At 50.2% G+C, this 14,422-nt stretch overlaps 1 protein-coding gene across 3 annotated transcripts in view; it reads left to right on the top strand.

Moving 5' to 3' along the window:
* The window catches only part of CELF5 (CUGBP Elav-like family member 5), a 78,178-nt gene that overhangs the window by 38,806 nt on the left and 24,950 nt on the right, over positions 1-14,422 (top strand). For 2 of the 3 annotated variants that reach the window (XM_028713747.2, XM_028713748.2), the window contains exons 4-5: positions 10,211-10,339; positions 11,809-11,888. In XM_028713747.2, the coding sequence (XP_028569580.2) occupies positions 10,211-10,339; positions 11,809-11,888 (209 nt within the window). The remainder of the gene's footprint in view (positions 1-10,210; positions 10,340-11,808; positions 11,889-14,422) is intronic. The other variant, XM_077922065.1, reaches the window with a different exon arrangement.

Below are 14,422 nucleotides of genomic sequence, written 5' to 3' on the forward strand. Positions count from 1 at the left end.
TAACAGAGGCCAACCAGAGAATATTGAGAAGCAAAGCGGCTAGTAAGCCTGATCTTTATTAAAGCTGTTGCAACAGGGTGCTCCCCTCACCCGCAGGAAAACGAGGAGGACCCCGAACCAAGGTGTGCCTGCCCTTATATAGACATTTTAAATTCCCTGCCCTGGAGCTCAAGACCACCCCTCCATACACCATACATACATCACAGAAGGGGTGTAGCCCAAGACCACCCCCCACAAACATCAGACCTACATCACAGAAAAGGTGGTCTACAACAGAAATTTGAGTGTGGTGTTGTTTTTCCTGTCTGCCAGGTTATCCGATAATGCCTTATCTGATTGCCTTTCCTGGTAGTCTGGCCATTCCTTTTGAAATGGTGATTACCCAATTCCTGTAACAAGGAAGTTTTTTTCACCTCCTCCCTTGTTGCAGAGAAACATTTGGTCAGTTTGGGAGTCAAAATGGTTTCAGGTCGGTCTTCCTTTGCTGATCTATGTACGTGCTTGGTTGGTACATTTATGAACATTTATCATATATGTAAGGTAAAGGTAAAGGTAAAGGTAAAGGTAAAGGTAAAGGTACCCCTGCCCGTACGGGCCAGTCTTGCCAGACTCTGGGGTTGTGCGCCCATCTCACTCAAGAGGCAGGGGGCCAGCGCTGTCCGGAGACACTTCCGGGTCACGTGGCCAGCGTGACATCGCTGCTCTGGCGAGCCAGAGCCGCACACGGAACGCCGTTTACCTTCCCGCTAGTAAGCGGTCCCTATTTATCTACTTGCACCCAGGGGTGCTTTCGAACTGCTAGGTTGGCAGGCGCTGGGACCGAACAACGGGAGCGCACCCCGCCGCGGGGATTCGAACCGCTGACCTTTCGATCGGCAAGCCCTAGGCGCTGAGGCTTTTACCCACAGCGCCACCCGTGTCCTACATCATATATGTATAAGCCCTTAAATTTTATTATTACATCATCTCTTCCTATGATGCAGCTATTCTTCCTTTGGCCCCACCCAATGGGGCTTAGGAGGAGACTCTGAATCAAAGAATTGCAGAGTCGGGAGGGACCTCAAGGGGCATCTAGTCCAACCCCCTACAATGCAGGAATCTTTCCCCCCACGTAGGACTCAAACCCACGACCCTGAGATTAAGAGTAGCGCTGGAAGCCATCAACCCAAGAATGCAGCCCTCTGCTTCCCCCTAGACACCATTCACTCGCATGGGGGAGAGGATTAATCTCTGCCCCACACTCCTGTCACTCTGGGGGGATAATTCTTCCCTGTGCATATCAGTAAACCCTGCAAGACGAAGCAACTGCAAGTTCCTTGCCGCTGCCCAACATCATCGCCTCATGCAAATATTACATATCGGCACCCACACATTGCCAATCATAATTACAGGCGCTTTGCTAGAGATGAATGAATAAATAAAGGAGCAGGCTGGGGGGTGAGGTTAGGAGGGGACAGCAGCAGACCCTACACACATGCACTCCCCCCTCTCCTTCTCACTCTGCAACCGTGTTCATGTGGGCATGTGGCTTGCCACGACGGGGCTTGTCGCAAGCAGTGTGGCTGCCCAGCCTGGCGAGACTAATCGGTTCAGGCAGGGCTTCCGCTCGGGGCTGCCTGCGTCACATGCAGAAACGAGATCCCAGAGCGAGGGTTTGTGTGCTTCTGGTGGCTTACTCATCGGGGAGGGGCCCCCTCTCCCCCCCCCTCTCCTGCTCCCACTGGCGTAGCAAGCGAGAGGGAGATGTGCAGCAGGTTATCTCCTGTTGTTGATGTTATATTTATACCCCACCTTTCCCCCGCTGGCAAGGACTCAAGCAGGAGTCCGCTACTGTGGGTGCCTGGGGCTCTGAGTGCCATGCAGCGTGCATGGCGCTGGCAGCGAAATCTGTGGGTGCCTGGCCCCTTCGTGGGGGGTTTTGTGGGTGCGCCCAGGGAACTGGCACCTACAGACTCAAAGCAGCTTACAGATTTTATTTTTTAAAAGTACAGTTAAAAACATGGACGGGGGGGGGGGCGCACAATCATTTTTTAAAATTAAACATTGATAGAGTTAAGGCCATACAGTGGTGCCTCGCAAGACGAAATTAATTCGTTCCGCAAGTTTTTTCTTCTTGCGAGTTTTTCGTCTTGCGATGCACGGTTTCCCATAGGAATGCATTGAAAATCAATTAATGCGTTCCTACGGAAACCGCCTTCAGACCAGGTCCGGGGACAGTCTGTCCCCCGACCTCTTCTGAAGGCTGGGGGGGGGGGGGACAAGGGCTTTTCTTTTTAAAAAACCCCGGGACAGCGGAGGACTTCTCCGCTGTCCGGGGCGATCTTAAAATGCTGGCGGGCGGCATTTTAAAATCGCCCGGGACAGCGGAGGACTTCTTCGCTGTCCGGGGCGATTTAAAAGCCCCTGGGAAGGCAGGCAGGGGGGACAAAGACTTTTGCCCCCCGCCAGCCTTCAGAAGAGGTCCAGGACCTCTTCTGAAGGCGGGCGGGGGGCAAAAGTCTTTGCTCCCCCCGCCTGCCTTCAAAAGCCGTCCGCGATAGCGGGAAGCGCTTCCCTGCTATCCCGGACTGCTTTTAAAATGCTGGCGGTGGGGAGCAAAGCCTTTCGGCCCCGGCCGGCCTCCCTGGACCTCTTCTGAAGGCCGGCGGTGGGCGAAAGTCTTTGCTCCCCACCGCCAGCATTTAAAAGAGGTCCCCGGAGATTTCCCTATGGGCTTTCTTCTTGCGAAGCAAGCCCATAGGGAAATTCGTCTTGCGAAGCAACTCGCAAACGGAAAACCCTTTCGTCTTGCGGGTTTTCCGTCTTGCGAGGCATTCGTCTTGCGGGGCAACAACCAAGGTACATACATCCAACTGATGTGCGCTTGTGCGCATCGTCACAACCCAGAAGTGGCCAGAAAAGGGGGTGTGACAGGGGTGTGGCGTAGGGTTACCAGACGTCCCTGGTTCCCGGGGACAGCCCCCGGATTTGCAAATCTGTCCCTGGACGAATTCAATCCCCGGAATGTCCCCAGATTTGCAAATCTGTCCCCGGGAAACGTGGCAGTGGCAGCCTCAGCAGCCTGGAGCCAGCCTGGTAGCGCAGTTGGCTCTGGGCTGCTGACTGCTGCTGCCGTCGCCGCTGCTGAAGGGGAACCGGGGACGTCCGGTGGTACAGATCTCCTGCCCCCTTCCCCTTTTATTTTGACTGATGTGGGGGGTTTGGTAGTTGTGGGCGGGCGGCTGTTGCTCAGGAGGGCGCAAGGTGCGCAGTTTCTCTGACGGGCAGGTGCAAAGCCCTTCTTTCGCACCCTGTGAAACATAAATGCGCAGAGTTTTTAAAAAACTGGGCAACGGCGCACCGCGTGCCCATGACTCCTGAGCCCCCCCCATCTCCTTCCCCCTTTGTTTTGACAGATCGGGGGAGGCTTGGGAGCCGCAGACGGGCAGCCATTGCCCAGTTTTTTTAAAACTCTGCGCATTTATGTTTCACAGGGTGCGAAAGAAGGGCTTTGCACCTTTATACAATATGCATGTGTGCTTGGGCCCAGGGTCTTTTGCCTCACCATCCCCACTGCTGACTCCCTGTTGCTACTCAGCTTTGGGGGGGGGGGTCCCCGGATTCATTGAAAAAAATCTGGTAACCATAGTGTAGCGGGCTTATGCATGATCTGCTGTTGGGGTCCACTAATCGGGCCCAGGCTGCCTCGGTCACTGAAAAGCCAATAAATGCCATAGACAGAGGAGATTCCCATAATCACTACTGATGCAAGGTGGGGGTCAGGAATGAATGAACCCCCCCAATGGAAAACAGTCATTGCCTGTACCTAAAAATCTGTTCAAACTATGCAAACGATTACAATGAAAACAGCATTTTGTGGAAATCAGTCAGTTCCACAAAGCCTGTTGGAACAAGATTCTTCTTACTTGCCAGCAGAAGAGCAAGGAGGGTGACTGTCTAACTTCTCTAGGGAGGGAGTTGCCTGGGAGCAGCCCCCCCCCCCCGACAAGGCCCTCTCCTGAGTCCCTACCTGTTGATCCATTCCTTTTTAAAAAAAATCTCAAGAATGGGATTGTGCTCTCAGCGGCAGGCCTTCGCTTCTCAAAAACACTGAGCTCCGGTGAGGATATAATAGTGCAAGAGGCTACATAACCAAAAATAGAAACTGAGATAATTAAATGCTGAAAATGCGAGTATTTTTCTAAGGCCTGCACACACGCACAACATTTTGTTCTGGAATGCATGGAGATAGAGTGCTCTGTGCATAGTCTGTGCAGAATTTAGACCTGTTGAAATTTTGTGGGTTTTTTGGCCCCTGAAAAGCATTTCATAAAATTTATACGCTGCTTGATTGCAGTTTTCCAAAAAGATAAAGGAATAAACTTACTAATAAGAAAGAAATAACAATACAGTGGCACCTCTGGTTACGAACTTAATTCGTTCTGGAGGTCCGTTCTTAACCTGAAACTGTTCTTAAGCTGAGGTACCACTTTAGCTAATGGGGCCACCGCTGCACGATTTCTGTTCTCATCCTGAAGCAAAGTTCTTAACCCGAGGTACTATTTCTGGGTTAGCGGAGTCTGTAACCTGAAGCGTCTGTAACCTGAAGCGTCTGTAACCTGAGGTAAAGGTAAAGGGCCCCCTGTCCATTAGCTCCAATCGTGGCCGACTCTGGGGTTGCGGTGCTCATCTCGCTTTATTGGCCGAGGGAACCGGCGTACAGCTTCCGGGTTATGTGGCCAGCAGGACTAAGCCGCTTCTGGCGAACCAGAGCAGCACACGGAAACGCCATTTACCTTCCCGCCAGAGCGGTACCTATTTATCTACTTGCACTTTGATGTGCTTTCGAACTGCTAGGTTGGCAGGAGCTGGGACCGAGCAACGGGAGCTCACCCCGTCGTGGGGATTCGAACCGCCGACCTTCTGATTGGCAAGTCCTAGGCTCTGTGGTTTAACCCACAGCGCCACCCGCGTATTTGTTGTTGTTGTTGTGGCTCCCCTCCCCAAGTTAAAATAGCAGTATTCTTAGTTGGATGAATGGTCCGCCCAGCTCATTCTTGTCCAAACTGACTGGCGGCGGCAGCTGTCCGGCCTTTCAGGCAAGGCAGGCTGTCCATCCCTACCTGCTGGGGAGGGAAGCTGGGACCTTCTGCATGCAGTGCAGGTGCCCAGCCTGCGATGGACCTCTCAGCATGCAGCTTGGGGACGGGAAACCCCGTGCCTCACAGCCCATCTCCCAAAATCAAAACAGAAGCAATCTCTTTCCAGGTCACTGCCTCCTCCAACAGATCCTGCCCCCTTTGCAATTCCTCCTGACACACGTCGCCTCCGATCCGCTCCCTTTCCAAGGCAGACCCTCTGATCTTGTCGCTTGCAATAAGGCATTCCTTGCATGGTTCCTCAACACGTTCCTTTCCTTTGTCAACGCCCCCCTGGGCATCTGTGCGGCACCCCACCGGGGGAATGTCACATTTTTTTACCCGTTTGCCAAGATGACTCCTCTTACGGGTTTAAAAAAAGAGAGAGGATGCAATATACCCTGTGGAGCTGTCATCCCCAGAAATATGCCCCCCGAACACTTTACCTAAATCCGCCTTGCTGATAACTGGTTGGAGCGTCTTCTGAAGCCCGGAAACAGCAGCCCAGAAGGAATGCAAAGACACTCTCCCTCTTCATTAGTAGAGTGAAGAAGAGAAAGGAGAAAGCCAGGAGAAAGCCGTTTAATCGGGTAGCTCAGCTCTTGCAAAGCTTTCAAGTACAGCCATTGGCATATTCGGTGCAAGATAACCCACTTTCTCCGATAAGAAAAGCTGTGGGTTTGTTGACCTGTAATGAATTAATGAATTAAAAGCAGAGACATCACCTTGCCAACAAAGGTCCGTATCGTTAAAGCCATGGTTTTCCCAGCAGTGATGTATGGAAGTGAGAGCTGGACCATAAAGAAGGCTGAAGAATGGATGCTTTTGAATTCTGGTGCTGGAGGAGACTCTGGAGAGTCCCATGGACTGCAAGAAGATCAAACCTCTCCATTCTGAAGGAAATCAGCCCTGAGTGCTCACTGGAAGGACAGATCCTGAAGCTGAGGCTCCAAGACTTGGGACACCTCATGAGAAGAGAAGACTCCCTGGAAAAGACCCTGATGTTGGGAAAGATGGAGGGCACAAGGAGAAGGGGACGACAGAGGATGAGATGGTTGGACAGTGTTCTCGAAGCTACCAGCATGAGTTTGACCAAACTGCGGGAGACAGTGGAAGACAGAAGTGCCTGGCGTGCTCTGGTCCAGGGGGTCACGAAGAGTCGGACACGACTCAACAACTAAACAACGAAACAACAATGAATTATGGAAGATGGACCCATATACAGTGGTACCTCGGGTTACAGACGCTTCAGGTTACGGACTCCGCTAACCCAGAAATAGTACCTTGGGTTAAGAACTTTGCTTCAGGATGAGAACAGAAATTGTGCGGCAGCGGCGCAGTGGCAGCAGGAGGCCCCATTAGCTAAAGTGGTACCTCAGGTTAAGAATGGTTTCAGGTTAAGAACAGACCTCCAGAACTAGTGGCGTAGCGTGGGGGGTGCAGGGGGGGCCGGCCGCACCGGGCGCAACATCTGGGGTTAGGGCAAATCCACAGGTTAGGGGGCGCAAATCCACGGGTTAGGGGGCGCAAATCCACGGGTTAGGGGGCGCAAATTACTTGCCTTGCCCCGGGTGCTGACAACCCACACTACGCCACTGTCCAGAACGAATTAAGTTCTTAACCCGAGGTACCACTGTATAGGACTTCTCTTACTTTGCATAATTTCTCATCAACATTTACTATGCTGCATGATGTATTCTCCTTCTGGTGGAATGCGGGTGATGCTGTGGTCTAAACCACAGAGCCTTTTGGGCTTGCCAATCGGAAGGTCGGCGGTTCGAATCCCCGCGACGGGGTGAGCTCCCGTTGCTCTGTCCCAGCTCCTGCCAACCTAGCAGTTCGAAAGCATGCCAAAAGTGCAAGTAGATAAATAGGTACTGCTCCGGCAGGAAGGTAAACGTCGTATCCATACGCTCTGGTTTCCATCACGGTGTCCCGTTGTGCCAGAAGCATTTTAGCCATGCTGGCCACATGGCCCAAAAAGCTGTCTGTGGACAAACGCTGGCTCCCTTGGTCTGAAAGCAAGAACAGTCACCTTTGACTGGACTTAACCGTCCAGAGGTCCTTTACCTTTACCTTTTTACCTCTGTTTCTGGTAATTGTAGGAAGAGTGAAGGTAAAGGGACCCCTGACCATTAGGTCCAGTCGTGGCCGACTCTGGGGTTGCGGCGCTCATCTCGCTTTATTGGCTGAGGGAGCCGGCGTACAGCTTCCAGGTCATGTGGCCAGCAGGACTAAGCCGCTTCTGGTGAACCAGAGCAGCGCGCGGAAACACCGTTTACCTCCCCGCTGGAGTGGTACCTATTTATCTACTTGCACTTTGACATGCTTTCAAACTGCTAGGTTGGCAGGAGCTGGGACTGAGCAATGGGAGCTCACCCCATCACGGGGATTTGAATCGCCGACCTTCTGATCGGCAAGTCCTAGGCTCTGTGGTTTAGACCACAGCACCACCCGCGACCCCTATGTAGGAAGGGTAGGATTGCCATATTTCAAAAAGTGAAAATTCAGACACAAATGTTGTCAAGGACATTTGCCAATACGTCTGGATTTTCCAAGGCATTACAGTGGTACCTCAGGTTAAGTACTTAATTCGTTCCGGAGGTCCGTTCTTAACCTGAAACTGTTCTTAACCTGAAGCACCACTTTAGCTAATGGGGCCTCCCCCTGCTGCCGCGCCACTGGAGCACGATTTCTGTTCTCATCCTGAAGCAAAGTTCTTAACCCAATGTACTGTTTCTGGGTTAGCGGAGTCTGTAACCTGAAGCGTATGTAACCCAAGGTACCACTGTACAACGATTTCGGCCCGGACACTGTTTCAGACTGCCCTATTCTAGCTCTGAATCAATGTATGGCAACCCTAAGGAAAGGGAACTGAAGCCATCCCTCTGGTTTCTGAGATATCACAAGCTTTCGTGCCATGCCCTTTGAAACATACCTTCAAATTGATAAGCGCCAGAAGTACCCACAATTTTAAAAACAGGCGCACACATTGTGTGGCTTCGTAGTTGCTGCAAAATCTCACCATTCATGCTGCGAAATGTACATGATTGTTGTGTCCTTCCTTTCCTCCTTGGAAACTGTCGTTCTATACAGGGGACTAGGGATCTCCATCGCATTCCTACCCCCCTTCAGAATATAGAGAACTTGAGATCAAGACCCTGAGATCAAGAGAATGACAGCACCTTTGCAAAACTAGTATCTTTGGGGTTCCTTGGGGTAGTGGATTGCTGAGGCGTTCCCAAAGTAAAGGAAGGATTGAACTCTGATTAATAAGAATACACAGAGAGGCTTGAACCAGCAAGACTCTGGGAAGGGTGCGTATAATAATCTCTGCCTCTAGCCCCTAGCCCAGGTCTTTTTATTCACAAAAGAGCTTTTTACAGAGTGTTGGTAAGAACCAATCAGATTTCTTCTGAGCATTTCAACAAACCTCACGTGGGGTCAAAGTTAAACTACCAAAACTAATCAAGCACACATATTTCTGGGGTAAACAAAGAGCAGAACTACAAAGGAGTGCCTTTGGCAACCCCTGAGGTCATAAACATGAAAAATACATGATAAGAAGGATGGCCAGGAGGACAGCATCATTATCACCTTCAGGTGAGATCTGTTTCCTGGCCTAAAGATTAACATCCTAAGATTAACATATCAGAAAAGCTACATCAAAGAAACTTGCCCAGTATCTTTAATGACCCAGGGTACTGCCTGGCGAAGCAACTGGGCTGTGTACGTGACTTGCCAAGCAAGAGAAATGGGCAGTAGAGGAAATGGCCAGAGATGCAGAGGGTTGTGGGATTTGATCAGAAATTATTGTCAATGAGAAAATTGGTTTCCAGGTGGAAAAATCAAAATTGGAAACAGAACTGTTAGATCCCAAAACCAAGATTTTGTCAAAGATGTATAACTTGCTGTTGAAATGGAATACTCAGGATGAAATGGTGAAATCTGCTATGATTAAATGGGCACAAGATGTTGGACATAAAATTATGATGGCAGACTGGGAACAGTTATGGACCACAGGTATGAAGTTTACGGCATGTAATGCCTTAAGAGAGAATATTATGAAAATGATATACAGGTGGTACATGACACCAGTCAAGCTTGCAAAAATCTATCATTTGCCCGATAATAAATGTTGGAAATGTAAAGAGACTGAAGGTACATTCTTTTACCTTTGGTGGACATGCCCAAAGATTAAGGCTTTCTGGGAGATGATCTATAACGAAATGAAAAAGGTATTTAAATATACCTTTCTGAAGAAACCAGAGGCCTTTCTCCTGGGCATGGTCGGCCAATTGGTGCCAAAAAAGGACAGAACTTTCTTTATGTATGCTACTACAGCAGCAAGAATACTCATTGCAAAGTATTGGAAGACACAAGATTTACCCACTCTGGAAGAATGGCAGATGAAGGTGATGGACTATATGGAACTGGCGGAAATGACCGGCAGAATCCGAGACCAGGGAGAAGAGTCGGTGGAAGAAGATTGGGAAAAATTTAAAGACTATTTACAGAAACACTGCAAAATTAATGAATGTTAGAATGATGTTGGATTGAAGTTAAGTGGTTTTTAGTAGCAATGTTATAAAGGAATATGTAAAATGGTTTGTTAACAGGAGATAATCTAAAACTATAATACACTAAGATAAAAGATTAAGATAAAATCAAAGATGGAAAGGATTTGCTGAATTAACTAATTGAACTGGAATACAAAAAAGGGAGGTGTGAGGAGGTCAGGGAAACAAGCAAATGAAAGATAAGATTTGGAAAAACTGATCTGTTTTTAACTGTTTTTACTTTGTATTTCCCCCCCCCCCCTCTTATTTCTGTAAAACATTGAAACTTTAATAAATATCTTTTTTTAAAAAAAAGAAATTATTGTCAATGTATCAAACCCAGTCAACACCATGCTTTCATGGCGGACACAATGGCTTGATGCACATTTTATAATTCCTCATAGTAATCCCACCTGACCCCACACTCTGGATATTTGCACTCCTACAGATTGCCCCATCTTTCCCCCCCTCCATCCTGAGAGACCCACAGAAAGTTGATGGTTCTGTGGTTTTCTTTTCTTTCCCCCCCTCTAGGGGACAGGAAGCTCTTTGTGGGAATGTTGAACAAGCAGCAATCGGAAGAAGACATACTGCGCCTCTTTGAACCTTTCGGGGTCATTGACGAATGCACGGTTCTCAGAGGGCCGGACGGCAACAGCAAAGGTCAGTCTCTGGTCCTCCGTCCATCTAGGATGGAGAACAAATCGTTTGCCCGATGTGGGTTTCGAACCCACCACCCTGAGATTAAGAGTCTTGTGCTCTACTAGCTGAGCTGTCCCTTCAGGAACAGACTTGACCTCTTCTCAAAGGGATGAGTTGTTTGCAAATTCAATCCGTTTTGAAACTGGTTTCACTCCCAAAGCACTCCGCAGAGAACACTGGGAATTGGCTGTCCTCAGGCCGCATTATTATTATTATTAATTATTATTATTATTACATTCTTTGCACTCGGGTGCCTCACAGCATCTCTCACGGGGGGCGGGGGGAACAATAGCAAAAAGGCATTCAGTGTTGCTGTTCAAGGAAGTTTTTAATGTGCGACATTTTCGTGTATTTTTGGTCTCTGTGGAAGCCGCCCAGAGTGGCTGGGGAAACCCAGCCAGATGGGCGGGGTACAAATAATAAATTATTATTATTATTATATTATTATTCACCATGAGGACTAACCTCTTGCTTTTGCATTTATGCCTTGCCTGGTTTGATTGGCGAGTTTTGGAGAGCCATTGTAATAAATCATCGGTGGCAGTGCTCTTATACCTTCAGCAAGGCTATCGGCTAATGTAAAAGAGGGGGGAAACACCTTCTTGATGTGCTGTGCAGGGTTGCATGTTATTATGGTGTGTGAAAAGAGTTGGGAACCTCGGGCTCGAGAACCCAATGTGGCCCCCAGGGCTCTCTGCCTGGCCCTCAAAACCACACCTTGTATTTGAACTGTGATAATGACTCTTCCTTGACTCTCTCTCTCTCTCTCTCTCTCTCTCTCTCTCTCTATCTATCTATCTATCTATCTCTCTGTGTAAAAACTTATAAGCTTTGTGTGGTTGGAAGGTCGCCTATGGCTCAAAAGTCATGCCATATGCTTGCTTGTAGTGTGGAGTTGCTCCTGGCATGAATGGAGGCCATGGGAAATTAAGTAGGGCGGGGGGCCATGGGAATTTTGCACAAAAAGGGGTCCATGGGAAATTAAGTGGAGTGGGGGGCCATGGGAATTTTGCACAAAGAGGGGTCCATGGGAAATTAAGTAGGGTGGGGGGCCATGGGAATTTTGCACAAAGAGGGGTCCATGGGAAATTAAGTAGGGTGGGGGGCCATGGGAATTTTGCACAAAGAGGGGTCCATGGGAAATTAAGTAGGGTGGGGGGCCATGGGAATTTTGCACAAAGAGGGGTCCATGGGAAATTAAGTAGGGTGGGGGGCCATGGGAATTTTGCACAAAGAGGGGCCCATGGGAAATTAAGTAGGGTGGGGGGCCATGGGAATTTTGCACAAAGAGGGGCCCATGGGATTCTTCCCTCCCATTTGAACAGGGCAATGTTCCATAAACTATACTTTCCTCCAGCTCTGTTCTCACTTGCAGCTTTCCTTTCTGTCCTCCTCTTCTCTCTCTCTCTGTCTCCTCTGACGCCCTCCAGGCTGTGCCTTTGTTAAATTCTCCTCTCACACGGAGGCCCAGGCAGCGATCCACGCCCTTCATGGCAGCCAAACTATGCCTGTGAGTAAGGTGCCGTCAGAATTCGGGGTGGGTGGGTGGTCGGGTTCCTTTGGGACAAGAGCCAGCGTCGCAACTGGCCATTCGCCCAAGGCGAGTCGAAATCCTCCAGAGGGGAACAGCTGATGGGGAAAACGAGTCACAATATGGCGGATCCGTGTGGGAGGTTTGTGGGGGTACCAGTGCCGCCCTATCCAAGGACTCAGCTATAGAGCTGCAAATAAAGCGTTTTAAGTGCATTTTAAGTGCAATGTACAGATGTAACACAAGGTGGCGACAGGGAGCTATGCAAAATTCAATTTATTTTTCGAAACGTTTTTTTAAAAAAGCGTGTTTTTTAAAAAATATGTGTGTAGATTCCACCCAGCTTAAAGTTTGGGCTGTTGCGTGACATTGTGGTGATGAAGGAGACCTAAGCAGACACAAGAGAAAGGGACCTCATTCATAGCAGCCCAAATCTATTAGGGAGGGTTCTCCTATAGGGTAGGGAGCGTGCAGCCACCCAGATATTGTTGGACTACAACTCCCAGAAGACCCAGCAGTCAGTGTAGGATGATGGGAGTTGTAGTCAGCAGCTACAGTTTCTTCACCCCTCCTTAAAGCAGCTTACAGCGCACACACAACCCTATGAATGTCTACACAGAAATTTGTCGTCGTTGGCATCCGTCTGTCTCGAGGGACAATGGAGTGCACCTCCGGGGGTGAAGTCAAACCACTGCATGAGGAGCAGCAAAGTGCCTTCCCAGGGGGCGCAAGCCTGGGCATTGTGTCTGGAAGTCGTGGGCACCCCAGACATTGAGACCCCCCTCATGGCCTCACTGATGGCAGCAGCTGGGCACCAGGAGTTGCCGGAAGGAGGCAGACAAGGCACCATCCAACCACCTTAGGGTACAGTTACCAGACGTCCCCGGTTCCCGGGGACAGTCCCCAGATTTGCAAATCTGTCCCCGGACAAATTCCGTCCCCGGAGTGTCCCCAGATTTGCAAATCTGTCCCCGGGAAATGTGGCAGCGGCAGCCTCAGCACCCGCCATTTTTCCTCGCCAGAAGTCCCCATATGTTGTGTCTTGTGCACAACAAATCATATGGGGACTTCTGGCGAGGAAAAATGCCGGGCGCCATGGCAGCGAGCAGCTCCTGAAGCCAGCCAGAACCAACTGCGCTACCAGGCTAGCTCCGGGCTGCTGATTGCCACTGCCAAAGGGGAACCAGGGACGTCCGGCGGTACAGATCTCCTTCCCCCTTCCCCCTTTGTTTTGACCGATCGGGGAAGGCTCAGGAGTTGCAGGCAGGCGGGCGGGCATTGCCCAGTTTTTAAAAAACTCTGAGCGTTTATGTTTCACAGGGTATGAAAGAGGGGCTTTGCACCTTGCCTGGCAGAGAAACCGCACGCCTTGCGCCCCTCCTGGGCAACAGCCGCCCGCCCGCAACTCCCGAACCTCCCGCATCAGTCAAAACAAAGGGGGAAGGGGGCAGGAGATTGGGGGAATCTCAGGAGTCACGGGTGGGCAGCGCGCTGTTGCCCAGTTTTTTAAAAACTCTGCACATTTATGTTGCACAGGGTGCGAAAGAAGGGCTTTGCACCTTTATGCAATATGCATGTGTGCTTGGGCCCAGGGTCTTTTGCCTCACCATCCCCACTGCTGACTCCCTGTTGCTACTCAGCTTCAAAAAAAAAAAAAGGGGGGGGGGGTCCCCGGATTCATTGAAGAAAATCTGATAACCATACCTTAGGGACTCTGCTCCAGATTTGTGTCGGGATCACTCCGGAGCCTTTTCTTCTTTCGGATATCCTACAAGGTGCAAGTAGATAAATAGGTACCACTCCAGCGGGAAGGTAAATGGCTCTGGTTTCGTCATGGTGTCCCGTTGTGCCAGAAGCGGTTTAGTCCTGCTGGCCACACGACCCGGAAAGCTGTCTGCGGACAAACGGCCCTCGGCCTGAAAGCGAGATGAGCGCCACAACCCCATAGTCGCCTTTGGCTGGACTTAACCGCCCAGGGGTCCTTTACCTTTTACCTTTATAGTTCCTTATCTCCTTGTCTCAGGGGTCGCATAACTCCATCCCCTCCAGCATTTCTCCGATGAAAATAGGGATGTCCCAAGAAAAAGCGGCACCAAATCTGAAACCAAGGTGGTTTCTGTAAATTCAGGACTGTCCCTGGGAAATAGGGACACTTGTAAACTCTCCACAAATCCAGAGTGAAATCCCTAAGGCGGTTGGATGGTGCCCAGTAAACCTCCTTCCAGAAACTCCTGCAGCCAAGCTAGCCTCAAGTGTCTTGCTTCTTTCCTTTGAACCATCACCGTGAGACCGAGGTGGGGCTCTTGTCGTCTGGGCAGCCCAGGACCTCCAGTGTGATGGCCTGGGACTCGGGCTCGGACTCTGAACCAGAGGAGTCTCAGTGTGCCTCAGGTACCACCTGAACCAAGTCTGGGGCCTGATCCTGAAGAGTCCCAGTCTGCACAGGTTCCCCTGCAACAAGCCCCAGCTGGGCCGAGTCAGGGGCCTGAGCCTGCCCTGGCTCCAGATGTGGG

This window comes from Podarcis muralis, chromosome 18, assembly GCF_964188315.1.
Source record: "Podarcis muralis chromosome 18, rPodMur119.hap1.1, whole genome shotgun sequence".
Taxonomy (NCBI): Eukaryota; Metazoa; Chordata; class Lepidosauria; order Squamata; family Lacertidae; genus Podarcis; species Podarcis muralis.